At 43.8% G+C, this 27,776-nt stretch overlaps 2 protein-coding genes across 3 annotated transcripts in view; one reads left to right on the top strand and one right to left on the bottom strand.

Annotated features, from left to right (window-relative positions):
- The first annotated feature begins 239 nt into the window (after positions 1-239).
- LOC108932977 (myotubularin-related protein 3-like) lies at positions 240-16,051 on the top strand. Its single transcript, XM_029253092.1, has 22 exons — positions 240-419; positions 1,393-1,478; positions 2,154-2,229; positions 2,440-2,506; positions 3,318-3,410; positions 3,548-3,664; positions 4,912-4,994; positions 5,713-5,879; positions 6,059-6,155; positions 6,520-6,633; positions 6,728-6,906; positions 7,465-7,596; positions 7,784-7,895; positions 8,632-8,827; positions 9,027-9,212; positions 10,572-10,742; positions 11,197-11,324; positions 11,508-12,423; positions 12,516-12,749; positions 13,099-13,209; positions 13,316-13,392; positions 15,391-16,051. The coding sequence occupies exons 4-22, from the start codon at positions 2,504-2,506 to the stop codon at positions 15,539-15,541; spliced, it is 3,267 nt and encodes a 1,088-aa protein (XP_029108925.1). The 5' UTR covers positions 240-419; positions 1,393-1,478; positions 2,154-2,229; positions 2,440-2,503; the 3' UTR covers positions 15,542-16,051.
- A 3,394-nt stretch (positions 16,052-19,445) lies between these two features.
- The window catches only part of cita (citron rho-interacting serine/threonine kinase a), a 57,922-nt gene continuing 49,591 nt past the window's right edge, over positions 19,446-27,776 (bottom strand). The window contains exons 43-49 of one of the 2 annotated variants that reach the window (XM_018748088.2): positions 27,340-27,448; positions 23,691-23,819; positions 21,568-21,648; positions 21,406-21,484; positions 21,056-21,229; positions 20,106-20,382; positions 19,446-19,792 (exon numbers count right to left, since the gene is read on the bottom strand). In XM_018748088.2, coding sequence (XP_018603604.2) covers positions 19,769-19,792; positions 20,106-20,382; positions 21,056-21,229; positions 21,406-21,484; positions 21,568-21,648; positions 23,691-23,819; positions 27,340-27,448 — 873 coding nt within the window. In that variant the 3' untranslated portion in view covers positions 19,446-19,768. The remainder of the gene's footprint in view (positions 19,793-20,105; positions 20,383-21,055; positions 21,230-21,405; positions 21,485-21,567; positions 21,649-23,690; positions 23,820-27,339; positions 27,449-27,776) is intronic. The other variant, XM_029253139.1, reaches the window with a different exon arrangement.

Raw genomic sequence — 27,776 nt, 5'->3', positions numbered from 1 at the left:
CGGTTCTTTGTGCGTGCGTGCGTGCGTGCGTGCGCGCGCGCGCGCGCCTCAATCGTGCGCGCCGTGTGGCGCCTGCTGCCTCAGCCGCTGACCGTCCTGCCCTCCTATTGGCCACCGAAGCGGCGCGTGCGGACCCGGCCGCCGACAGCTGTGCAGCGCTGCAGCTCGCGCGCGCCGCCCGCACTGTGTAGTCTCTGGGTCCGGGGGGGCGTTGTGTCGCTCAGTCAGCTTCGGTTCGTTAGCGTCTCTGGTCCTTTCTCACATCAGCCGCGAGTTCGGCATCGGCGCGGTCGGTCTGTCGGTCTGCGCACCGCAGGCAGAGAGGACGGTCAGCTGGTTCGTGTAACGAGAGCGCGCCGCTGTGGGAATCCAGAACGCGGGAGCGCGAGGGGCGCGAGCGGAGCTCGGGCGCGCGGACGGTAACGTACTGAACGCTCACACGGCGCACAACCGTAACATCTAAAACTCTAAACGACGTCGAGTCTAAAAGAAAAGGAGGTATTATTTATCAGAGGGTGATAAAAACCAGCCACAGTCTTGTCGGAGGCGTCGTTTGTTGGCGTTTAAATTACATCATATTTGCATTTATTCATTCATTTGGCTGAGCCTCAGGCTGAGGCGTTTTCTCTCGAGTGATCTGCGTGAAGCTGTAAATTCTCCCCAAACTTAGTTATAAAGAATGGCTTGTTTATTCCTATGGATTTAACATTATGTAGTTACATAACCGTTTACAAAACTCTCGTGAAGAAACTTAAAGTGTTACAAGAAGAAGAAGGGACCCTTCAAGGGTCATTTTCTTGGCGTTACGGTGTGACACGAGTAGAGTTTGTGTGACGTCGTACTGGACTAATGAGACAGTTGTTGGTGACCCAGTAAACGGCTCTTTTTTGGGTTAAATTGTTTCATAACTGCTAACTGTTGACATTGGTTACATGAAACAGGGTTGGTAAAAAATAATTTTCTTCCCGTTACACTTACAGCTGTGTCTGTGGGGTGAGGGTATATAGTCATACTACTATAATTATGGAAACAGACGTGGTGGCTAAACACGAAGTAAAAGCGTCTGCTTTCTGGACTGAGATGGGGATTAATTGTGTTCAGAGGTCAACTATTACAAATTGCCCTCATACTTAAATCCGTTGTTTTGTAGTGTGATAGTCATATGATGTTGGAGTGATTTGACCCCCACCTCATTTTTCTTGTTTTTATCCTTTTTGAACATCCGGCCAGCAGACTGGAATTATTTGGATGTAAGTGGTTCTGTAGATGGCATCTGTTTCATACAGCTGAGTTTGTGTTTGTTATAGTTTACAGGCAAGTTTTTGGAAGGGGCAACAGTGAGGGGTAAAAATAAAGGCAAATTCAGAGTATTCTAAATTCTCTCCTCATCAGGATCTCCTAAAACAAAGGAACAGAGCAGCAGAATGGACTGATAGCACTACTATATGATAGCTGATGGATCACTGCTCCACTTGCAGGTACAACTGTTTTATTAACTGCCCTCTTTCAATGAACTTCTTTGTTTTTCTGAATTCCTCTTCATTGCTTCGCCTCACAGTGCTGTCTCACTCAGTGTGAGGTCCTGTGCTCCTATGTCAGCTTTTAAACCTACTGTTATTCATAACTGCTGCAGAACTGAGGAGGCGTAACACCAGCCTTGTGTGCTTATGGAGTTTGGTAACGGCATGACATAATGTAAGGAGAAGCAAATCGCCTACGGATTAAATTCTGGGTCTGATTTTAAGATAATCTCTCGTTGCTCCATCAGAAGTTTACATTTATCCTTCCAAAAATGCTGTTTTAACCTTTTTTTTACCTAAGAGCAAGATGGCATTTATTTGTTCATTTTTATAATTTTCTGCAATTCTGTTTGTATATTTTTACATGCATGTATGTAAATGAAAAAATGTTGCTGTGTATTCTTGTTCTCCGCATTGTTGCTTGTGGTATTCTTGTTGTTTTATTACATAATGTTGGATTGTGAGATGGATTTGCAGCCATACCCTAGGCTTCAGCTTTGTGCAGCTGTCATTTTATGTTTGCTGAAGTTTATTTTCATCTCATTGTGAAAGCTCATTAAGCCTGTAAAAACATTTTTACTTACAATCTGTAAGGATAAATCTTAGTATTTTGTCCTCCTTATTCCCCACCAGATTTCAGTGCCATCTTGTTTTTGTGAGGTCTTGTTAAATCTTTAGAAGACCAGGTCTTTTGTCCCTTTTTTCTCTGGTAAGTTCCGATACTGTACACTAACAATGCTTTGTCTACACACTTCCAGAAAGGCCAGATGTATATTAACTGGGCTAAAGGATCTTACCACTGATGATACTGTTATTTATGGACTCATTCTTATCATTATTCTGTCAGAATTAGTAGTATTAGTATTTTTAATGTTTAACATTGCTTTTTTGAAAATGGGTCTCTGCTTTTGCCCTGCAGAGTGCATCTGGGCTCCAGCAGTGAGGGAGAGGATCCTTGAGGCAGTGTCTCACAATCTTTAGTTATGGTGAGCATCAGTGTCTGTGAATGTTAATAAAGACACTGGAGAATGGCACGGAACTCCATTTGACCTGTCAGCAACACCTTAGGTTCCTACCTAAGTGGAATCTGAAAAATCTAAAATTGTTGTTTGATGCTCTCTTTAGTTGTTTAATACTCCTGATACATACTTTTGTACAAAGCGCCGTACATCTCAGAGAAAAATAATTCCCGTTATTCCTCTACTTGTTGCCCACCAAGTGGATATTACTACTGCACTCAACCAGGCACCGGCTCCATTATGCTTTCGTATCCATCCCTGTTATAAACTATTCTGCATCTGCCCAGGCGGCTAGACTGATTCCTGTTTCTAGTTGTCTTTATCAAACACTCCACCCCCTTTCAAGGACACAAAACCACTTTTTCTATGAAAATCTGCTTTGCTTGACCTTGCTACATCCAATGAAATCATTTCCCTTTTTATTCTGATTATTTGCCGCAAAGCTTTGCTCGAGTTGGAATTTATTATGCGTGCTCTCTGCTTTAAAGATGTCACTGTTTTTCTGGTTTTCATGTGCATTTTAAAGACATCTTTGTGTCTACTGTGTATGTGTGGAACATCTGTAAGTTGCAGGTTAGTTTGAAAAAGGTAGCGAATTTGTGTAAAAGATTATGGACATTATGAACAGTTCTTTCTCTACCAGTCAGGTTTGGTATTAACAGTTCTCATTGTTGTTTGTGTTCCCGTTATTCTTAACGCAACTTAATATAAGAAGATACTTTGCAACACAAATGAGCTTCCACCTTGAGCTGTGTGCCAGACTTTCCTCTTCATGTAGGGGGAGGATGAGGAACAGCGAAAGCCAGTGGTGGTTCAGACCAGCCAGATCACTCCCAGAAAAGTGCCATTCACAGAGGAGGAGAGCCTACAGGTGTGGCCCAGCAGAGCCTTATTCATCAGATTTGAACCCATATGTATTCCTGAGGCTTGTTGCTGATGAAAGTACACCTCCATGTAACAGGGTGGTGTAACATGGTTTAATATAACCCCACTTTCATTCCCTATCAGGCCCTCTTTCTTGAGCTCCACGGGGAGATGACCATGTTTGTGGGAAGAGCGGAGGATGCAGTTATTGCCATATCCAACTACCGGCTCCACATCCGATTCAAGGAGTCAGTTGTTAATGTGAGTTTACCCTACATCCATATCTGTAGCTTACTGTATAAAATGACAGCAAGTTGTTCTTCCTAGTTTTTCGAAGGATGTTTTATTACAGCAAGCGCCTTTGTGTGAAATACAAATTACAGTGACTTAAGGTTCTCTTTTACTGCATTGTCAGTCTTGAAGCTTTCATTAACTTTAAAAACAATGATTATCTTTTTATATGGGTTGTGGGAATGTTGTCTGAACAGCAATTGACAATTTCATACACATCTACCATTACGCTGAGGAGTGCAATTATGTAGTCTTGTTTTAAGTTGTGATATCTTCTATTGTGCTTATTCCCACTACTTTGGTTACTTCTCTATTTGTAGATAGAACAAATTGTATTTCCTATAAATGTTTAGCATTTCTAAATCTGTTGACTGTTTTAAAGAAACAAGGCTTCAGTGGCTACTTTTTTGAATTTTAATGACACACACACAATATGAGCCAATTTTGTTAAATCCAATTCCATTAGCGTTTGGCTTCCTGTTCATGAAGGTGTTTGGTATTAGTAGATCACCTCTTACTTGGATTTGAGATACAGCTGAGGGATTATCTGGAGCTATTAACTGTTGACTCTTCACCTGGCAGTGTTTGTCTTTACCCGGTGTTTCTAAGGTCCATTTGTAAGTTAGGGTGGCAGAGGAACTGCGGTGCTCTGGTTTCTGTAAAACGTCACCTTAACTGTTGATGGGGAAACGGCTATGCTCTAACTAAGGATGTTGTTGAGTTTTTGTTGTTGAGAAATAGCTGCAGTTCAGTGGCTCACAAGTCTGAGAGTGAGATGGGTGGCACTGATATTTTGTGGTGGTATGAGGTCACGATGAAATCCAGAGCCTGAAAAATTCCCTGTTTAGAGCTTAAAGTGCCATTTGCAAAGCCTAATTGTGTGCAAAGTTGTAACAGTGGTTTATACTTGTTCTGTAAATCACATTTGATACTAAGAATGGGGGTAGGTGTCACTAAGTACCCTTTCAAACACTATTAGTTGAAGTGCCAGTACTTGGAAATTGGAATATGGCTTTTCTTACAGGGCTGTTGCTACATAGGTTTACATGGACCTCTGCCACTTCTCTTGTGCTGGATGATCTAAATCCTCAGTGTGCAATTAAACTTGGACAATACCCAGACCTTGCACATCCATGAGATAATAGAACCATTTTATTTACTTCTGCAGTTTTTCTCCCAGCACTTCACTGGATTCTGCCTTGCTCCTCTGTCCCTAGATTCCACTCCTGCTGATTGAGAGTGTTGAGTGCCGGGACATGGTCCAGCTCCTCCTCACCTGTAAGGACTGCAAAGTCATCAGGTACAGTCCTTCTCCAAAGCTTTACACAGCTAGGAGAAGTAATTGCACTTCTCCAGTGACCTTTTCACCTCTTGCTGGCATCCCTGTACTAATTTATGTATTGCTTTATTTGCTCTGATGCAGTCAATGGTAAGACACACCCTAGATGAAAAGATGCATTTTTATAAGAAATGGACATTTGCCAACACCACAAGAACGCATGTATGAAGTATGAAAACAATAACTAAGTGTTTTTTAACATAAAACTTGCATTTTAAATATAGTTGACAAGTGAAAAAGCTGAAACAAAAATAAATGAACAAAATCTTTTGTTTATTGATTTCCTCTTGATTATTGACCTGTGAACCTGTTTCAAAATCAGGTTTTTCAGAATCACTATTGGATTCAAAGCTGCTGTCTTTCCACAGTATATTGTCTTATGTGCCAAATATATGTTGAATTCAACATAAATGGTACTTACAATGGACATAACTCAAGCAATAAATTCAGTGATATGCATGTGTTTGTGTTAGTGATTATAAGACTCCGTCGATTGAGAGATCCAAATTTAAGTCGTTAAAATTTGAGAAAGTGTGTTAGAATTGATGAAGTATGGTATACCAAAGTTCTGCACTGTCCCCCAGTCTGAAAATATGAAGTCCAACTTTTTGTTTCATGGAGTCCCCCATACTGTTGGTTTGTGATGCACTGGACCTTTTAACCTTTGTACTTCTTTCAGGTGCCGGTTCTCAACCTTCGAGCAGTGTCAGGAGTGGCTGAAGAGGCTGGCGTGTGCTGTCCGCCCCTCACCACGCTTGGAGGAGTTCTTCTCCTTCATCTTCCATGCCTGCTGTGCAGAGATGTGCTCCTTGGAAAAGGAGCAGCGAGTGCAGCACTGCCAGCCTGGTGTGTGCTGGAGACTTCCTGCTCTCTTTCGATACTGCAGCCACCTCTTCAGCACATCAAGCCCATCTATGTTTCACATGTAACATTTAATCGCAAGATGTAAACACGGACTCCTCTGTACCTGCCAACTTACTCTTTACCCCAGCCAATGGCCTCATGTCAAACCTGTGTTCACCCAGGAGACCATGTCACCTTGCGGTTTGTGAATGAAGTGCAGCGAATGGGGTTCGACATGCAAAAGGCCTGGAGGATAACTAAAATCAACAAGAAGTACAGGTCATACCGGATGCATGAAAAAGTTGTCAGTGTTACCTAAATGATTGCTATACGTTACTTTAGGTGTCTGTCAAAGCCTCTTATAGCCGAGAGAAAACATTTATTCATTTAACAGATGCTTCTTTTTTTTCCAAGGCAATGTACAACTCCAATAAGAGATAGAAATCACAAAGGTGATCGCTTTTAGACCGTTCATGTTTTTTGAAAGGATTGCGGCACTTTGGAGGAAGTTTCTGAGGGAAGATGCCTGAAAATATGATTTTTACATCAAAATGCATTTTCTCAGTTGTTATATGTAGCAGCTTAATGAACTTGACCCTCTCGTACTCTTACCCCTGTGTGACTGACTCTGATTCTTTTAAAGGTTGTGTTCCAGTTACCCAGAGCAGCTTCTGGTTCCAGCCTGGGTCACTGATACAGAACTGGAGAGCGTGGCCACCTTCCGCTCCTGGAAGCGGTTTCCAGCTGTGGTCTATAGGTGTGTTTATCAAGAGGGTTGGAGAAAGAGTCTGTGGGCATGTGATGGAGGTCTGAACCATAGTTGGACTGTATCCCTGTGTTTTTTTTTCCAGGCATCAGAGCACAGGGGCAGTCATCTCTCGCTGTGCTCAGCCTGAGGTGAGCTGGTGGGGCTGGCGCAGTGCAGATGATGAGCATCTGATACAGTCCATTGCCAGGGCCTGCACTATGGACACTGGTTCCCGCTCTACTGAGTCCAGTAACGTTGCCCAACTCTCCGCTGTGTACTTCGGTCAGTTATACCCAGGAAGCTATCTATGTGATCTTCATGTGCAGGCACTGAATTCGTAGTTGCATGCATTATTTTATATGTAAATTGCAGCTGACACATTTCATTACTATTGGTAGGAATTTAAGACAGTCTTGGATATACTGCAAATTTTAATTCCAGTACTTAACGTCCCTAGCTCGGGGTGTACAGTTATAAAATGTGATCATGGTTTTGTGAAAAATACAGTGAAATCTACTTTGATTTGAGGGAATGTATGCACATTACTGTTCATTATGTGACAATGTTCTGCCATTCACTTCTCTCCTAAGGCTTAAGACTTGCGTTAGTTATCGTTTCATTTGAGTCACTCCCTCTGGTTGTTAGTAGTCCCGTTCTTTCTCCTGTAATTTTTCCCAAACATTTTCTTAGGAAGACACAACTGTTTTGAATTGTACAGTCCATAAAAACTAAAGATGGATGAGATCGGATGGATGCATCCTCTGATGCCAGTGAGCAAGACAGGTAAACCAAGGGGCTGTCCAGGATGTCACCATCCCATCAGATTCGTGTTTATTACAGATGCCCACACAACACACAAATCTGTGGTGGATGCCAGAGGACCACGATCCCAGAAGCTGCTGATCCTGGATGCCAGGTCATATGCAGCTGCTGTAGCCAATCGGGCAAAAGGGGGAGGTTGTGAGTACCCAGGTAAGGGCTTAGGGCAGTGATGGCCCCACATGCATGTACGATTGGGCCTTGCTATTAGGGCTTTGAAAATTTTTTCAAAGTTCTCTCAGAATGTGATGTCATTGGAATTTATTCTTGCTGCCTTTTGCATTTGTTCTTTAGGTTGTACTTCATTTTCTGTGTTTATGTAACTCTCCCTATACTGCAGAATACTATCCTAACTGTGAGGTGGTTTTCATGGGCATGGCTAACATCCACTCCATTAGAAGGAGCTTCCACTCTCTACGACTGCTCTGCACACAGATGCCTGACCCAACCAAGTGAGCCTTAAAATAGAATTTTATTGTTTTGAACTAAGGGGTGCGGTGGCGCAGTGGGTTGGACCACATTCCTGCTCTCCGGTGAGTCTGGGGTTCCAGTCCCGCTTGGGGTGCCTTGCGACGGACTGGCGTCCCGTCCTGGGTGTGTCCCCTCCCCCTCCGGCCTTACGCCCTGTGTTACCGGGTAGGCTCCGGTTCCCCGTGACCCCGTATGGGATGAGCGGTTCTGAAAGTGTGTGTGTGTGTGTGTGTTTTGAACTAAAATTTCTGGGAATGAAATTTCCGTGTAACATTTGTGATTCAACACAATGAGAGAACTGGTCAAGGTTTTGACTACTTTTGCAAAGCACTTCATTTGCATTATTGGTTATTAACATCTAACTACTTAATTACAAGTTACTGTAATGGTGACATTGATAAAAGCAAGTAAAAAAAACCTGAAGGCGGCAGCTACACACTAAGCCCAAACACTCGGCAGAAGTTAATATGGCAGAGTGATCAAAGGCTGTCTGAGACTTGCTCAGTCGTGCAGCTGTAATGAGTGCATTCCTCTGTGTTTTGCTCTCGTTTGTTTGTTTGCTTGCTTACTTTGTAGAGGATTTGTCAGTCTGAACTGGGGACATTGACATATGCTGAATGTTATCCTGGAGTGTGGTTGCACGCAAAACTGATTTTGTGCATTTAGGTAATTAGTGTGGCTTCCAAAGAGTCTCTCTGAGCATCACCTCTCCCCTAGCTGGCTGTCTGCTTTGGAGGGCACAAAGTGGCTGCAGCACCTGTCACTTCTGATCAAGGCTGCCCTACTGGTAGCAAATGCTGTGGACCGAGATCACCGACCCGTCCTGGTGCACTGTTCTGACGGCTGGGATCGCACACCCCAAATAGTTGCCTTGTCCAAGATTCTGCTGGATCCCTATTACCGGACCATTGAGGTAGTAAAAAGTCGTCGTCCCCCAGCCATCTTTCTATCAATTTAAAATAACCCTTTTTCAGGGAGTTTGTTTGGTATCCGAATCTTTGCTGGGAAGCGTGGAGTGTACGACCTAGGACTCTGAGTAGGCAATGGATCCATCTCAGGACACGAAATGTGTTCCCTCGACACATCTTGTAACCTTCACTTCACTGATTCAGGGCTTTCAGGTCCTTGTGGAAATGGAGTGGTTGGACTTCGGACACAAGTTTGCAGACCGCTGTGGCCATGGGGAGAACTGGGAGGACATAAATGAGCGCTGCCCCGTGTTCATGCAGTGGCTAGACTCCGTGCACCAACTGCAACGCCAGTTCCCCTGTTGCTTTGAGTTCAATGAGGCCTTCCTGGTGGGTACCGCTACACATGGCTCGAGTGCGAAATGGAATTTACAGATAATCTTTCCTTGTTACATGTCATTTAATGTAATCACAGGCATTGCGAGGCCTAAATGTAATCGATTATTGTTGATTTTATAGACAACACCTATAAAAAATGTAACCCCCCGACTTTTTCATGTTTTATTTCAACTTCACACACACACATTTTCGGAACCGCTTGTCCCATACGGGGTCGCGGGGAACCGGAGCCTACCCGGTAACACGGCGTAAGGCCGGAGAGGGAGGGGACACACCCAGGACAGGACGCCTCAAATCACACAAAACATGGAAAAAAAATCTAAGGGGAGGTGAATACATTTTAAAGGTACTACAAATAAACATCACAGTTTGAAATCACTGATGAAATTTTCACAATGTCATTTAAAATAAGATTCTATAATTTTTCACTATGTAAATTATGTTGTTTGAAAGTGTTTTGTACTTCAATATGTTAACCTTTTGAATGACAGTTAAAATGCACATGCGTGAGCAGCTGCAGTAATAAGTGGTAATAGCAGTTATCACTAGCCGTGCCCTCTCTTTAGGCATAGCCAAGGAACTGTAGTTATCAGCTTTTTCTTTTTATAATCACTTACATCTTGACATTTCAACACATCCATCCATCCATCCATCCATCTTCCTCCACTTTTATCCGGGGCCGGGTCGCGGGGGCAGCAGTCCGAGCAGAGTCCTCCAGACTTCCCTCTCCCCGCACACCTCCTCCAGTTCCTCTGGGGAAACCCCAAGGCGTTTCCAGGCCAGCCGGGAGACGTAGTCTCTCCAACGTGTCCTGGGTCTGCCCCGAGGCCTCCTCCCAGCGGGACAAGCCCGGAACACCTCCCCAGGGAGGCGTCCAGGAGGCATCCGGAACAGATGCCCGAGCCACCTCAACTGGCTCCTCTCGATGCGGAGGAGCAGCGGGTCTACTCCGAGCTCCTCCCGGGTGACTGAGCTCCTCACCCTATCCCTAAGGGTGCGCCCAGCCATTCTGCGGAGGAAACTTATTTCTGCCGCTTGTATCCGCGATCTCATTCTTTCAGTCATGATCCAGAATTCATGACCATAGGTGAGGGTAGGAACGTAGATCGACCGGTAAACTGAGAGCTTCGCCTTACGACTCAGCTCCCTCTTCACCACAACAGCCGGTACAATGACCACATTACTGCGGACGCTGCACCGATCTGTCTGTCAACCTGCCGCTCCATTTTTCCCCTCACTCGTGAACAAGACCACATTTCAACATAGCAGCTTATTTTCCCCAGAACTAGACATGGCAACAGAACAGCAGTGGGATGTTTGACACTGAACTGGTGGGTGTCTCCTGAGCAGGTAAAGCTGGTACAGCACACCTACTCTTGCCTATTTGGGACCTTCCTGTGCAACAGCAGACGTGAGCGGGAGGAGCGTCGTATCCAGGAGAGGACGTGCTCTGTGTGGTCGTTGCTACGGCCCAACAACCCTGCCTTCCACAATGTCCTCTACTCTGCCCACTCTGAGGCGGTAAAGTTACTTTACCATCTGCTTCTCTCCAGCACACTCTTGTTTCTGGAGATGACAAGTATAACTATTGAAACTCAAGTGATGTGGCATTGAAAAAATGTAGAGTATAAAAATATTTTCTACTTTGGAAATAATTACGTAGTAACAATTAGTAATTTTCTTTTTTTAAAGTAATGGATAAATCTTTATGCAAGTATTGTGTGTTGTATACTGGTTCATGTGATGGAATGTGACAAATTAACTGAAGTCTCTCTTTATGTTGATGTAATGCACTCATTGTATTTCTCTGAGATGTATGTCACTCTGGAGAAAAGCCTCTATTAAATGAATAAACGTGAACTAACATTCAACACTGCATACAGACTAAGTGCCAGTTGCTGTTTCTAGACAGGGGTCTACTTTTAGAGGTCTACTGTTCAAAAATCTATCAAACTTTCATCTCCCCAACCCACAGGTACTTCAACCAGTGTATCATGTTCGCAGCCTAATGCTGTGGAGTGCTGTCTACCTGCCTGCCTCCTTCCCTGCCACACCCTCAGATGACACCAGCACTTTTTACCCAGAGGATCCACACCAAAGCAGGTGCTCATACTTGGGGGTTGGGCATGGGAGTGTGCTGCTCTGGTGGTGTTCTTTGTTTTCGTTAATCCTGAATATGGCATAAATTCACTGTACATAATCTCCAACTTAAGTGTATGGAATAGAATTTTTTGTAATTATTTCCCTTTAAATTTTCACGTCCTGTTTTATCTCATCTTTTTTCAGGCTTCCAAAAACAAGATCCTTTGAAAGCTTGCCTAGCTTGTGTGAGTCAGAGGGGTCTTTGACAGTCATCCGACGCTCTAGTGTTCCGAGTTTGAACAAATGGAAGGATCAGCGGCATCCACTGGAGTTCCGAATGGGAGTATTGCCTGAAGTACTCAAAACTCAAGACCCAGGATGTATCTTCACACATGTGCAAGATGCAGTGCAAAGGCTATGCCAACCAGAAGAGGAAGAGTCTGAACATCAAGGAAAATTACCCAGTTATGGTGAGGAACTTAATGGTGTAAATGCATGCATTGGAATGGAACCATTCGTGAGCCGACTAGCTGAGGATGCAGCACTGTCAGTGACATTAACCATGGAGCAGATGGCGAATATTCTTCAGGAAGCATCAGAAGATGATGAAGATGGTGTAGGGGAGATCCAGAAAGACAATTACTTTGACTGTGGGAAGAACAAAAATGTTCGACCTCAGATTCATGAAGCAGTGACTCGTCACTACAAACGTTCTGACAGCCTGCTTAAACAGGCCTTGGAGGACCCTAAAGTTCAGGTGTACAGTGATGGGTTGATATCTAAAGAGGAATCAGCCAAGTGTCAATACATGAACCCACACCCCGCAGTGTCTGGATCCGGGATTGCGGCGTGTGGCCGTGGTACAGCCTCAAGGAGTGACCCTAGAGTCACAGAGAGTCCCTGTCAGCTGGCCCTTGGTTCTGATCTTCTTCCATCTGCTGTCCTGGACAAGTCTGAGGACAGTGACTCACAGTTGTTGGGATCTGTTAATCCACTGACAGAGAGAAAGAGCCTGTTACAGCTTCCACCCAAAACCTTGGTTAGTTTTCCTAATGAGGTGGACTGGTCCCACAAAGCTGAGATGGCCTTGGAGGCAGATAAGCTGGAAGCTCCTGAGACGGTGAACAGCAAAATTCAACAGTCTTCTGAGCTGCTCCCCTCAAAGTTCACAAAGGAAGGCTCCTTTGCAACAGCTGGCGATTCAGTCCACAGGTACCTGGGGCCCTGACCTCCACTCCAGATGGGCCACATGAGCCCTTTGGTCTTGATGAAGATGGGCTGGCGCTACACTGCGATGTGGTCCAGCAGCGGTTATGGCAAATGGAATTGAACCACCGACAGCAGGTTGAGGTCTTGAGGAGACAGGTACAGGAGCTCTGGGGCCGTCTGGACGCCCAGCGCCTCTACAGGAAACGCTGCAGCAATGGGAACTTGGGCCACGCAGCGGTACGACAGGCTGGGCTGCCTAGAAATGCTTTTGTGTCCAACTCTGCTGTCCTGTTAGGAACGTAGTATTCCACTTTCTGCTGAAAAAAGATGAGACCTCATGTGGATAGACTTAGCTCCTAACATCACATTCTTTCTTTCCCATTTTCTTTTACCACCTAACCTTTGCTGCTGGAATTTGAGTATTTGTTACTTTATTGATCTGCCTCTCCTCCCTGTGGAATTTAAAAAAAAAAAAAAAAAAAAAAAATAGAAACCCCATCGGCATTTCATTTTGTTTCTGCAGCAACTCCCTGTATGTATCGTTGCTGTAATGTGGACTGTGTGTGTGTTTCTTCAACCATGACAGCTGTCAATGCTGAATTCAGAGCATCATTCCCAGTCTGACTCCCTGTTATGCTGTGGTCCAAAGCTGCTTCTCCAGACCAGCTGTGAGCAGGAGCACCTGCCAGAGGCAGAGGTATGCCAGATGGTCAAACTTGGGTGGGGCAGGCGTGTTAAAAAAAACCTGAACCTCAGTGTAGTGTTTTTAATTTTTTATTTTAAAAAACCCTTCTCCTTTTTAGGAGACTGATCACACAGCAGCCCAGTGTCATAGCTATGAGGGTGGTTTTTGGCAGTCTGGCAAGAAACATCACTGCAGGTAACCACCTGTCTGCTCCACTACCCTGCTGGACCTTCATTTTTTTTTTTTTACTTCCTCTGAGAAACAGCCTGCTGGGGATGTTCTGTTCTATCTCACCTGTTCTCTAATCATTGTGGCCCTCTGCTCTCTTCTTGGCAAGGCTTGACAGCTTGGTGAAAGATCCTGGTGAGAGCTCGGGACCCTTTATCCCTCAACGTACTGTTCTGCTGGTCTACTAATCACACCTAATCGTGACCTTTCTTGTTCTCTCTTGTCTTACATTCGATCCCACTCAGTCATTTTTGCATGTGTTAATGTACTTTTCTCTCATTGTGCTTAACTTGTATGCACTTAAGCAGCATGCTGATGCAGTGCATACCTCACAGCTCTGGGCCTATGCATTCAGATGTGGGTTTGAATTGAGTTGTGCAGTTTGTATGTTCTCCCCATTTGCGTGGGTGTGTGCACAAATTTTTTGCTTTACAGGCAGTCCCCGGATTATGAACGAGTTCCATTCCTAAGTCTGTCTTTAAGTTGGATTTTTCCGTAAGTCGCAACAGTACGGTTCGTGTCTGTCAGTTAGCCAAATGTTTCTCTTAGTATATAGTATATCTTGTACCTTTCTTTGCATAAAAAACATTAAAGAAACACTTCCGGATACACTAAAACATCTTTCATATAACAATACTGTAATAATACAATGTAATTATGTAATAACTAAATGTAACTACAGTATAATAGACATAGAAAGATAAATGTTACTACAGTATTTATAATACAGAGAGAATATGTGTGTGTGTAGGTATAAAAAACATTAAACTTTAGCTTTTCCAATGTTCATTGGCATTTCACATTCTGATCGCTCTATTTCCACTTCAGTTTCAATCGTGATCATTGTGTGTATTACTGTATTTGTTACAGTAGAACACGCAAAACACTTAACAGTAATGTGCTCCATGTCATACTAAGCGGACAGAACACTGAGGTGAGGTGGGGGGGGTGTGTGTGGACCCAATCTTTGTTGGTACACAAGGGAGCAGGTGAGATTTGTGGTTGGGGTAGGGGTGGGATGGTCGATGCACAAATGTAAGTCTTGGAGAATCCGATGTTGTAGTCGAGGAGGCAATGCAAGTGTCAGGAGCCGTGGGAATCAGGAGCAGGAGTGAGGGATTGAGGAGAACAAGGGACTTGGAAGGACGGGTACGTTGTCGTGGGTTCACTCGAGAGCGCTGGAGAGACAGGTTTCTCAAATGAGATTCTGCAGGGGTGGCTTCTTTATACCCCGCTGCTCTGATTTCGGGCAGGTGCGGATGTTCAGGGTGAGGTCACGGGCGTGACAGTCTGACTGAAAAGAAGGAAGTCTTTGTCCTACCTCGGGCTCACGCACTCCTAAGCCGATGAACCACTGTAGACGCGCAATGTTTTGGTGCTTGTCGCAAAGTGGGCCCCCATTCGTTATTACAAACCATTGTCTGCAATTCAAAATTTTTATATAATAGGCTTTACCTTTACATGTGTTCATTTATCAGATGCTTTTCTCCAAAGCGATGTACATCTCATAGAAAATACAATGTGTTCATTACATTAGCAGACACTTAGATGCAGACGTGTGATTCTTAAGTACAGTTTTTTCTACCATATGAACCAATGTTCATCACCCGAGTAGCTGCATAAAACTTTATCAGAATATCGATGATTCCTGATCACCTTCCCAGTAATTTTCTTAAAAAAAAAACTAAGGTGGTTCGTAACTAGGGGTTGTATGTAAGTCGGACATCTGTAACCTGGGGACTGCCTGTACTTTCCAGTTTGCTTTTGACAAAATTTTCAATTCAGGGCTACTGTGAAAGTACATTATGTGCAAAAGGACCCATGAGGTCACAAACTGAATTTAGCGGCCCATGTTTGCTTATTCTGTAACACATCTGCTGTCAGTGTTACTCAGATTTTAGCGAGAGGTGTGTTGTTGGCCCCCCCTTTTCCTTCAGTGAGTGCTCTCTCTGTTGGCTGCTGCAGGAACTGTGGGCACATGTTCTGTACCAGTTGCTGCGATGACCTAATGGAGCCTAGCCACATATGCAGAGCTTGCTATGGCAACGGGCAGCTGTCTGCAATGTCCCCTGTGGACCTGGAGCTTCAGGAGCCGATCACAGCCAACTCCCACTAACCCTACCTTGCCAAACATGGCATGCTTGTGTGAAACCAGCCTACAGGGACAGTAAAGTGGCTATGGATGTGGTAAATTTTCATATGCCTGTGTGTTTAGAGAGCTGTAGATCAGGTGTCACATGTAAAGTTAGGTATGCGCTTTTGATTTTAATGTGCATCAAACTGTCCTCACCTGTGGACATGGCACTAAAGGGTTTGCAATGAAGGCTGCTCAGTGTGTCTGTCATGCATCAAGCGAAGAGCAATGTCATTAGTGTGCTGTCTGTCATACTGGATGGTCTCTGCTCCCACAGAGAATCTGCAAGAAGCACCAGTGATACTTAAAGTTGCACAGTAGTCACTGGAGAACTATAGGGGGTAATATTTCAGTATTTCAGGCAATCTTTAGTGTCTCAAATTTTACTGCATTTAATAAGGTATAGTAGCAGGATGGGTTTAGGTGGAGCTATTCTATCAACATGTGATTTAAACCAAGGTTATAAACTGCATAACTGGATAGTGTAGTTTTTAGTTACTGCCTTTGGATCCAAAGGTTGAAGGTTTGATCTCCACCTCCAGCTGTAGTACCCTTGAGCAAGGTACTTACCCTAAATTGCTCCAGTAAAATTACTCAGCTGCAGAAATGGGTAAATAACTAAGTACCTTAACATTGTAAGTTGCTTTGGAGAAAGCATTAGTTAAATGAATAAATGTAAATGGATTGTGGAGATTCACTGTTTTTGATTCATGGCTTTCCTTCTGTTCCTGAATATGGACAAAGTATTCAAAAACCATATGATGAAATTAATCCATTATTTCTTATAAGGAAAAAGTCCAATTTCTTCAAAGCTCATCTCAGCTTCTCTGCAAAATCACCCTAAATGATGGATAATATAAGAAGTTGTATAAATTATCTATTAAAACAGAATGAATCTCAACAACCAGCTCTTCATGTTTTATGTAATTTTTTTTCTTCTGTTTCATGGCCTGTTCTCCTATAATATTTGCGGGGGGGGGAAATCACATGTGGTGGCAGTAGCATGTATATGAAAAGCTTCACCATTCTGTCTATTCTATGAGTTTTTGTCCCCCCCCCCCCCCCTACAGTCTACATTTGGAAAACAGGTAAGAAAAATAAATTCTTTTCGCATTTTGTTTCCTTATTTCTTTGTTCTGCTTTTTCTTCCTTTAAGGTTTACTGGGTCTTTAGGGTAACAGCAAGTTATTTGCAACCATTTCACAAAGAGTCATGATGCAAAATAAATTTTAAATAACGATTTTTCACAAATTATACTTACTGTGATATGGGGCAGCAATTAGAGTTGCTGTTTTTGGGCCCAAAGGTTGTAGATTTGAATCCGAACTCCATTCGTAGTGCCCTTGAGCAAGGTACTTACCTTAAGTTGCTCTCGTAAGATTACCCAGCTGTCTAAAGGAGTAAATAATTGTAGGTAGTTTAACATTGTAAATTGCTTTGAAAAAAATGCCAGCTGAGTGTGATTGTCTTCAACCCAATCTGTGCACCTAAGGCTGTATGTCACATTTAAATAAATGGAAGGTGAAATGACACAATGGTAGAAACTAAAGGAATGAAAGGTGAGTAGGGGAGTGAGATTGTAGGGTGGGGTCAGTGTGTGTGTGTCTGACATGCTTGGGATAGTTTTCACGTGTGGTCTCACTCCACACTGGCTAGATATGAGGAGCTGACAAAGTGAGGTGTGTATTTGATTGCTGAAGCGAATTTTAGGAGGATTCTTTTTAGATGTTTGTGTTTCAGAAGGCATGTTGCTTGACACATTTTGGGGATTTAAGATGTAATTTGGAATTATTTGCTGAATGATTCATACCCACTTGTTTTTTATGCACTTTTCTGGTTTATCACACAATTGTTAGTTCTGGGCATGGAAACTTAACTCAGGTTCTGTGCTCAGAGATCGTTTACTGTTTTTCTAATTTCATTTGCACATAATTGCAAACTTATCAAAGTTTGATTATTCAAGTATGACTCATGTATTTCATGTGTAGTTCACATGGGACTTTTTTCCTGTAAACTTAGAGATCTGCTCAGTTCCTTCTCAAGAAGACAAAATGGGATGAGGAGACTTGCAAAAACACTAAGGCAGTTACTGAGAGCATTAACACAGAATGATGTTTTCTCCTAACACTGAGGAGAAAAAATTTTGTAAACAATTTTGTGTCAGCCTGAAAATCTGCTGCAGCGGCCACTAGGACAAAAGGAAGAAATGCTTTTGGCCCAGAAGTTATTACAACAGCAAAAGTTTGTGTAATGAGCCATGAGTTTTTTTTGGCTGACTTTCAGGTGAGTAAGCATTTTTTGGATGTTAATCTACAACTTCAAGAATTATGTACAAAATAATAATGATTATGGTGATAAATGAACTTAGTATTACTTTGTCCTTTACCTTGTAGATTTGTTACTGCGAAGTAAAAGTGCCTGCATTGTCCAGTAGTGTCAAATGGTCAGTGTGGTCATTTACTGCAGTAGCTTCCAATACATCAGAACAGCAGATACTGAGATTCACCTCCCACAATTAGACAGAGCTGTGGTTTTTGCCAAAGGCCCAAAGGAACTAGAAGTTTGAGTTCTCTGGCTGGTTTTTGTACTTGATATTAAACAACATACAAAGAGCTTCACAGATGGATTTGTTTAAATTTATCACATTTGTCTACAACCTAATCGAACTGCAATGTTGTGGTGCCAGTTATGGACTGATCTATATCTAGCTGAAGGTCTCACTGAAGTGTGTTTAATTACTTGGACATCTGTACATTAAGAAACAACACAAATAGTCTTAGCTCTGTTTTAATGTTCTTGGACAATTATATAGTTATACTGTATGTAGATATAAAAATTATACCAGAGAGCCAATCTCCTCATTAGCATTGTCAGACATCAATATGTTTATCTTTTTAATGCACAGGATAAATTGAGTACATGAAATAAGAAAATCAAATGGTGAAATTAAGGGACAAATTAAAATGAGTTTAAATTACACATGCTTTATATTGCGACTTCACCAGTGGTTCTGGTCACAATTTTATCCTTAATCTAATATGCAGCTGTGCCACTGAAGCACTGAAATCGTACAATAGAAGAAAGAAAAGAATTTAAATAAACCTGAGGGTTACTGGACATCATTGTTCACGGCACAGAACCAAAAAAAAAAAAGACATCTGTACCTGAAGCAGCAAAGGTCAAAGCGAGCTGAAGGCATTGTGATTTAATGGACTTCTGTCCGTGCACTTGAGTGTTTCAGGTTAGCTTTTTTTCTTCCAAAAACACTTTATACAACACAAGGAAGCCTGTAGCAAAATGTATAAAGTGGTTGTATTTACTGAAAATGATTAATGCTTTAAAAAAAAAAAAAGTCGATAGAAAATGTTTATTTAAATAAAGTGTTGCAGCATGGAATATGGTAGTCGAGAGGTCTGGTTATATTAGCAAAGTGTAAATGGTTGATATCTTTCCATTAGTGGTACAGTAGAGGACACATATGAAATCTAATCTTAACAAAAATAGACATTTTTGACTTTACCAGCCTAATATTCCCTTTAGTTTCTATAAAAACCTGGAGAGAGTCTTACTATTTACAGGTGCTAGAGCAAGTAGTACTACAAATATTCTTTCAACAGCAGCCAGCAGGACATCACTGTGAGAATACAATAGGAGTGTATGACTAAAGATGATCCCAGCTGGGATCATCTTAACTAACATTTGCGAATGTGTGACAGGCGTGTGTGCAAATGTCCTTTTACATTTGGGGCAAACGGTCAGTCTGGCAGCCAGGTGAAGCCATTTAATAATAATAAAAAAAAAAAAGTGTGCTTTTGTTACCTTGTATGTCTCTCTCTCTCTCCCGCCCCCCCCCCCCCCCCCCCCCCCCCCTTCCCTCCAGGCTGCAGTGCATCGGGAGGCCCCATGGATGGCAGGGTCCTCATCTTTGTGACATCACCATCCATCACAACAGACTCGGGTGAGGAAGCCACTGCTCACTTACAATTGAAATGACTTATTGAGCTGGTTCCTATAAAGTACTGTACTGTAAACAGTTTCAGTGGACACAGTGATGTTTTTGTTGACTTACATTACAATCATGTCACTTTTAAAACAAGCAATCATTTTCCAATCTTCCATTAGTCTCTCTAAGAGCATTACATGATAGTCTGGCCCATCTTTGCTTCTACAGTAACCCTCTGCGATCCTCCTTGTTCCAGGGTTGGGTCCTCAGACCGATGATTGATCCCAGACCTATAAAGGTATACAGGGTCAGCGTTTCACATTTAATTCAAGAGTGAGAAGGTTTACAGTTGTTGGAGTTGACCGTCCACCCTAACGCAGCTCGCTGTACTGCAGCTTCCTCCAGAGACTAGAATCCAAAACTATTCACTTCAAATGATCCCCCTTTCACCAAGTCACAGCTCTTAGGAATAATGGTGTACAACTAATGCTACAGGTATGTTTATGCTCTAGGCCCATCATCAGCGTACAGCAGTTGTCCCCCCCGAGCCATGAATAGGCAGTGAACTACCCAGTGCATGAGCACGGACTTGCACCCGCCTACCTTGTTCACAGGTGTGAGTGGGGTGCGCACAGAGCCCGTGTGGAGGCGTGGCCGCTCCTCGAAGCCCCTCCCTGGGGAGCGCTCCCTACGGCTATCCAGCATCCTCCCCGGGGACTTCTCCCGCTCCAGTGGGCGGGCGGGCGACTTGTCCTGGCGGAACTCGGTACGGCCTTCGCGGTAGCGGTGTGGTGTGCTGGGCTCGCGGTGCAGAGCCTCGGAGGCCAGGCGCTTGGAGATGTGTTCGTTGTAAGAGGGGGGGCCCCGCTTGTTGGGACTGCTGTGGAAAGCGGGACGACAACACAGGCACATTCCTCTTTCTACAAAAGCACCTTTTTGGTTTAAGTGATCCAACCTTTTACCATGATAGTGCTCAAAAAGAAGATTGGTGGCTGTCCCCATTGCCTTCAGGCACCAGCTCAACATCACTCTACCTGTCTTTGCATCAGACAAGAGTGGAGCGAAGGAATGTGCCCACAATTCAGTCACCCCCCCTCCCCAAATTTCCTGCTTCTGCAGCACCATGAGAGAGGAAGCTGAGGTTTTCATGGGCCACTAACCATACTGTGTACTGCCACTCACCAGCAGAGGGTGCCACGAATCTCCAGACATGTTCACCCATGGGGACACATGAGACATTTCTCAGTTTATTCAACACATTCATTCACTCAGAGCAGGCTGGTGCATGAGCATTAAAACAGGACACAAAGTTTGACCTCCTCCTTGTGTTGACCTTCTTTAGGCTTTACTGCAAATGAAAAAGACATTTCTCTTCCTGCAAAGAGCAAATGGCATCATTAGAACTCCAAACTAAACGGTTAATGAAATTACCCTTCTCCTTTCATACTAGGGGAAACCCGTGAACAGCACAAGCCGTTAGCGTGCCATGTTCTGTCTTGGTGCGTATGAGGTGCGCAAACGCCATGGGTCAGCGCCATTGTCGCTACGCTCACCTGCGGCTGGAGCCCGTCCTCTGGAGGTCCCCAGCCTCCCGTGCCAGGTTGCCCTTGCAGCAGATGACCCTCAACTTGTTCTGATAGGAGGAGGCCAGATAAATAGCCCCGGAGGAGATGGCCGGGCCCAAGTAGCGTGGGTTGGGTATGTCCAGGTGAGCAAGTGCCACGGAGCTGGACGGGGACACACATGTGCGCAACATCTATCCAGCTTCCATGGCAACTAGACTGAGAAGTTGCACCATTTCTTACATTAAAAACAGGATTTATTTTTATGAAAGAAATCATTGGCGTCATAGAAATGCCTCAAAACAAGTACTTTATCGCCCGTAAGTGCCAGTGTTCCTTACCCCAAAGCTGCATGGCCTTGGATCTCGACCACATCCAAGGAGTTGAAGTACATCACGAACAGATAGGGCTCCCTGTAAGCTGCAGGGGAAGAGAGCGCCATTACACACCCGCATGTGTGATGCGCACGGCTCCGGACACATCTCTTTAGGCCGAATGCTCACCAAACGACAGGGGCAGGCGACTCCACTTCATGTCCTCGCTTCGGGTCCTGCGTCCGTATGCGTCCACAAACACTCCAAACTCTGAGGCAGCGTAACACACACACAATCGCTACTAGCAGTGTGTGTAGCCGTGGTCTACAGCTAGGGAACCAGGGGCGTAGCTACGTGGTGGCCGCGGGTGGCCAGTGCTACCTCGGTTGTACAAAAAAAACTCAGAATGCTGACAGGTGACTTTTTTCGCCGCTCAAACTTGTATGATGCACATAGTGTTCCGTGTGGCACCATTACGCTGAAGAGATGCAACCCGCCCGCACGGCACAAACTTCTGTGTGTAGGAGGGAGGAGTAGGAGCGTTACTCCAGCCAAGTCCAGCACAAGAAGATACAGTGATCAGGAGAGTAAAATCAGGGTTATTTACTTTCACGAAATGGTGGTGAAATGTAGGTTTGTTAAAGTTGAGGTTCTGCGATGTTTCATCAAGACAAACAAATGTTAGCTAAAGTTACTGCCACTGCTAGCTAGCTCATTTTTAAAAATAATGTTACCGCACATAATGCTACCACCTCATAATACGGGTGCATTATGAGACTCAGTTTTTTATAAGTAGCTATTCAATTTAATAATAATAAAAGTTTCTTGATAGGCATGTTTGTCTAAACTGTAGAGAGGCAAAAGGAAAGCAGGGGAAGATTAGGAAGATGAAGATTTTTTTTTTTTTTTTAAAACAACCTGAGGACTGGTACCAGCAAAACTGAAAATGACAAAGAGGCAGGGAAATGAATGCTACGGAGAGGGAAGAAGCAGGGGAAACGTGTGCTGCTAAGAAAGACGAGGAGGACGCAGAGATACAGTTGGAGAGGGAGCCTGCGGAGAAGCTCTACAAACAGAACACACATCAGACCAGAGTCAGAGATGAGCAAAATCACTCATGCAGTCAGTCATTGCCCACCAGGTATGTAGGTTACATACATTGTATCTGCAAACATAAAAAATAATTTCCAATAGCCAATTTGCATCATTAGCATTTAAACACACAAATAATGTAAAATAAGGATCGTATTAAACGATGTTTTTACAGACATTTCTAAGTATTGCCACTGTAATTTCTTGTGTACATTTGTAATAAAATCTGTAGAATTTATAGAATTTCTGTCTGTAGAATTTGCTTTTGGTACAGTAAGTCACAGTCAGTTGTGGGGTTTTTTTTGTCACTCCAATGAAATCACTGGGTCTTACTTGGCCACCCCTGAAAAAAAGTTCTGGCTACGCCCCTGTGGGGAACATGTAGTGATCTGTCCTCGACCAAGGTCTCATTCACAGATATTAACATTCGTACCCAACGAAACCCTGAGAAGATTTCAAAAATTATTTTCCACACAACAGTGACACACGGCTTGTATCCCAATTAAAAATCAGTGACTACTCCATCTGTACTCCATGACACTTAACTTTGATCAACTAACAGAAAATGTTTAGAGCCTGTTCACTGTCACATCAATGATTAATTGAAATACAGCTTTCCAGTCACAGCACTATTTATTTATTTATCAGACACTTTTCTCCAAAACGACTTCCAACGAACTCTATGTAGTGTTATGAGCCCACACACCTTATTCACCGCGGTAACTTACACTGCTAGATACACTACTTACACTGGGTCACTTATCCATACATCAGTGGAACACACTCACTGTCACTCACACACTATGCGTGAACCTGTCCAGCATGTCTTTGGAGTGTGGGAGGAAACCAGAGCATCCTAAGGAAACCCACGCAGACACGGGGAGAACATGCAAACTCCACACAGACTAAGCGGGGATAAAACCCATGTTCTCTTGCACCACCCAGGCACTGAGACAGCAGCGCTACTCGCTGTGCCACCATCCCACCTGCGTTAAGCTACTTACAAGACGCACCCATTTAGACACCTGTTTTTTTTTTTTTTTTTTCCAGTGGAGTAATTCAGGCAAAATACCTTGATGAAGGACACTAGAACAGGAGGTGGGATTTCAACACTGATCCTCTGAATGCAAAGCAGCAGCTCTAACCACAGCACCACCTGCTGCCATGACCTAAAATGATGCTACTGTGTGCAGAGTGAGGGCTGCAAAGATGGTACTGACCATGGAAGCAGAGCAGGTACTCATCCTTCTGCGGGCTGCTGTTCACCTGCAGGATGGAGATGGGGAAGCTGTGCGAGGAGGCGGCGAAGATGGCCGATGTCAGCGTCACATCGTTCTTGTCCAGGAACTCTGGAGGAACACGCCAGCAGGGATTGAGTTCAACAAGGCACTACTGTTCATGCTGCCTTTCCTTACGTCTGTACTTTTTTTGCTCTCTAAGCCTCTCGTCAAACATGAAGCTCAGCAAATTAAAACACAGTAATGATGTATTACAAATGTCTCCCTTGTCAAAGATGCAGGATTCACATTACGCAAACAAACAGAGGTTGACAGATAGCAACATGGTTCCAGTCGGCAAGTTGACAACGGTGATGTCGACGCAAAGTAATAAGGAAAATGGACGTTTCCAAACCACCACCTAAGCGGCATTTAACTGGACACGTGGCCTAAAAGCAAGGTGGTTTCTGCAGCGTTCTGAACTGTATTTATCAGCGACTGATGCTGATCAAGAGGCAGACAAAAACGAAAGCCCCACTTTGCACATCATTGGCGATGAAGCAGAGGCTCGTAACAGCTTTGTGTGCGAAGAGCTAGACTAAATGTGGTTATGGAGAAGTTTAAAACATACCGCGCGCGCATGCATGCGCACACACACACACGCACACACACACGCACACACACACGCACACACACACACACAAAGTATAGACTGGTATACGACTGAACTGAGAAACCGCAGTAAAATGTGTGAATTTGGAGACAATGGATTCTTAGGTCAAGGATGAGATCGTGTGTGGATAATACACTCGGTAAAAGACTGCTTAGAGAACAAGGTCTCGTTCCAGAAAAAACCCTGTGCTGCAGGCAGCAGCCAAATAAAATAATAAGCGAGACAAGATTGGTCAGGAGTGCACCGAGGTGCTGCTGTCTGGTCACAAAGGCCATTTTTCACACAAACTCAAGTGTCTCGCATGAAAAACGACAAGGAGCCAAGAGCCTCGCATGGCACACAACACCCTCCTGGACCTACACACTGTCCAACATACAGAAATCTTGCAGTGACTGTGGTGTGAAGGTTCAGAGAGTTACGCAGAGGTTACGTAGTGTGTGACTAACGGAGACCTGGACTTTTCCTGGAAAAGAGGAAGGGCCAACAGCACAAATTCCAAGCAAGGGAAAACTTGCAGGACGGAGGCCGAGTTATTTACCGCTGACTTAATTGCAGCAGTGTTCTGTTTAAACTCGATACTGGAGCACAAGTGAATATCGCCACAAAGACTGACTATATGACCATGATCACATGATGCTAAAGTGAACGTGAAACTGCTGATATTCCAGTTAAAAGAATGTGTGTGGCCAGAGGGACAAGAATACACAATTTGTGCACTGATGATGTCACCTCGACTGGTGATGAAACGTTTGCAATCTAAATGCCAAGCTCGGCGAACTGCTGAACGCCTCAATCAACAACCCGAGCTACGAAGACCGCCAATCTTCTCGATAATTTCCAACAAGAATACAACACAATCATTCGCTGCTCTTCGAAAGATGTCCAAGGTGCCTGTGAGACACTGAGCTGAAAGAGTAATTGAGTAACTAAAAACCAGAGCCACAGTTCAGAATGTTGGATTAATGGAGGAGTGCAATGGATTCTTTGTCGTCTGTCACGAGAGGGTGACGTTAGGACTAAGCGAACCGTAACACCTGTCATTTATCCATTCTAAAAGGTTCACTTTGCTCTTCGAAAACTCTGGAAAGCAGAACTCGTGCGAACCGAAAACTGGGAGCAACTGAAAAAAGTGAGGGAGCAACTGAAAAAAGTGAGGAACCAACAGAAATTGGATTTATTTTCTTGTAATAGTAGACAAGACAGGTGGAATCTGCGCCATTTGCTACACATTATTTCTGAGGGAGTCCCTCTGCCACAAAAGAGCATCACAAAAACATTTATATCATCTATGAACGCATCGAAAGTGCCGCTATATCTATGGATGGGATGACAGTAACTGTTTGGAGAACAACTGAAGTGGAGCACGAAGCAAACCATAGCGATGTCCTTGAAGCCATTTGTCATGTAAGCTTGAAGGTCAATGAATAAAGGTAAAAGTAAATAACTTGCGCCGCTCAGCTGTCTGAAGGTGTGTAAAATCTAAAGTGAGCCGTCAAAGTGAAGAAATGCCCCTTAAGACAAAGCAGGGCCATCGCATGGAACTCCTCAAAGTTGAATTCTTGTGACTCGAATGGCATATCTTGGGGATGACTGTATTTTGCTTTTGTCAGATGTAACGTAGCCCGTGTTGTCCAGAAAGTTCTCCTTTACATTCATCAGTTCACAGAACATTTTCCCAGAAGTCCTACAGAGACACAGAGGTGCTTTTTAGTGACCCGAGGGCAAACTCTCTTGTTCTTCTCAGTGAGCAGTGGTTCACACTTGACCACTGTTTTCCTTATGCTAGAGCCAGGAACACTGAGCTGAGCTGATGCAAGATGCCTGCAGTTCCCTGGATGTTCTGGGTTTTATTTATTTATTTATTTTTTTGAGCTCAATGATTCCACATCTGGCGGGGGGCACAGCGGGTTTGGCCAGGTCCTGCCTTCTAGTGGCTCTGGGGCTCAAGCCCTGCTTGGGGTGCCTTGTGACGGACTGGCGTCCCGTCTGGGGCGTCTCCCCTCCCCCTCCGGCCTTGTGCCCTGTGTTGCCGGAATAGGCTCTGGTTCACCGCGACCCCGCTCGGAACGAGCAGTTTCAGCCTGTGTATGTGTGTGAGATTTCATACCTCACTTGTGGAGGCCACTCTAAGGCAGATTCATCACTGTTCCAAAGATCCTCCACTTGATGATTATGGTTCTGACTGGTTCCATTGAGGTTCTTAGCCTTAGACATGGCTCTGTAACCCTGTCCAGGCTGATAGGCTTCTGCAACTTTTCACTGGGGCTCTTCAGAAATGTCCTGAAATGTCCTCTAGGTTCCTCTATGAATCTCTATTTTGCCAACATGACTTTGACTTCTGCTGCTTGTGGTTCTAGCAGCTGAAATTATACCGGATCAGGGTTGGCCCAGATCAGTCCAGCGAGTATTCAAACAACCAACTTCAGTTATCACCTTAATTAAAAGTTCATTAAAGTGACTTTTTCACATTTCATTATCTTTCATTTTACTGGCACCACCTGCCATCTCAGGCTCATTCATATGCTGCTGGAACTGACAAAATGATTAAATTTGACATCAAAAGTTTGAGGAATACAGAAAATTGAAACATAAGGGCAAATACTTACATTACTCTCAAATATTAAATATGTAAACGGAGGTTGATGTAGTGTGTAGAGAAATCTTCAACTGGTTATGTTGTACCGCACCTGTTAAAGTCTCCAGGGGTGGATATAATTCTCTTCCAAAAGAGTGTTTGCGTATTTTTATCAAAGCGGGAGCACACCACCACTCAAATGTGAAATTAGTGCACATCCGTTCAGCTAAGGACGTTTCCTACATAGCGATCAAAACCCACTTGTAATTCGCTAAAACACATTCTGTATAAACACTCCAGTGACTACGATACATCTACGAATAAAAGGGAAAAGCATCAGGTTTTTAGTTTATCTTTAAGTGTTGCCTCTGAAGGGCGCGTGATGCCTGCCTCAGTCATCATACCTTCCAGTACGTACTGCTTCATCTCGATCTCGTAGAACTTGTTGGTGCCAATGATGATGCTGTAGCCTGTGAAGTGGATACAGCTGCATGGCTCAGAGGTCTCAATTTCCTGGAGGAGGTGCAGAGGAAGCAGAACGTGAGGAGATACACAACACTCCAGTGGAATCTCATACTGCACAGTGACAGTGGGGAAGCATCTAGCTATTTTCCTATTTTCCTTCTTTACTCCAATGATAATACCTCCAAAAATGTGTCCAGTGACAGAACTATAAGGCTAATTAAAGTGAAAGGAAGACAGTGACAGACTCATATAAAACACTACACAAAGCTCATGATGAGACTTACAAAAACGTGAAGTTCTTTCTGTATTAACGTTACTTGTGTTTTCTTACTACAATGGAATGTCAAAACTTCTTTAAAAAAAAGGGAAATGGTAA

This window comes from Scleropages formosus, chromosome 6 (genome assembly GCF_900964775.1).
Source record: "Scleropages formosus chromosome 6, fSclFor1.1, whole genome shotgun sequence".
NCBI classification, from domain to species: domain Eukaryota; kingdom Metazoa; phylum Chordata; class Actinopteri; order Osteoglossiformes; family Osteoglossidae; genus Scleropages; species Scleropages formosus.
The sequence above is the reverse complement of the archived record's forward strand: the minus strand, read 5'-3'. Positions and strand labels throughout refer to the sequence as shown.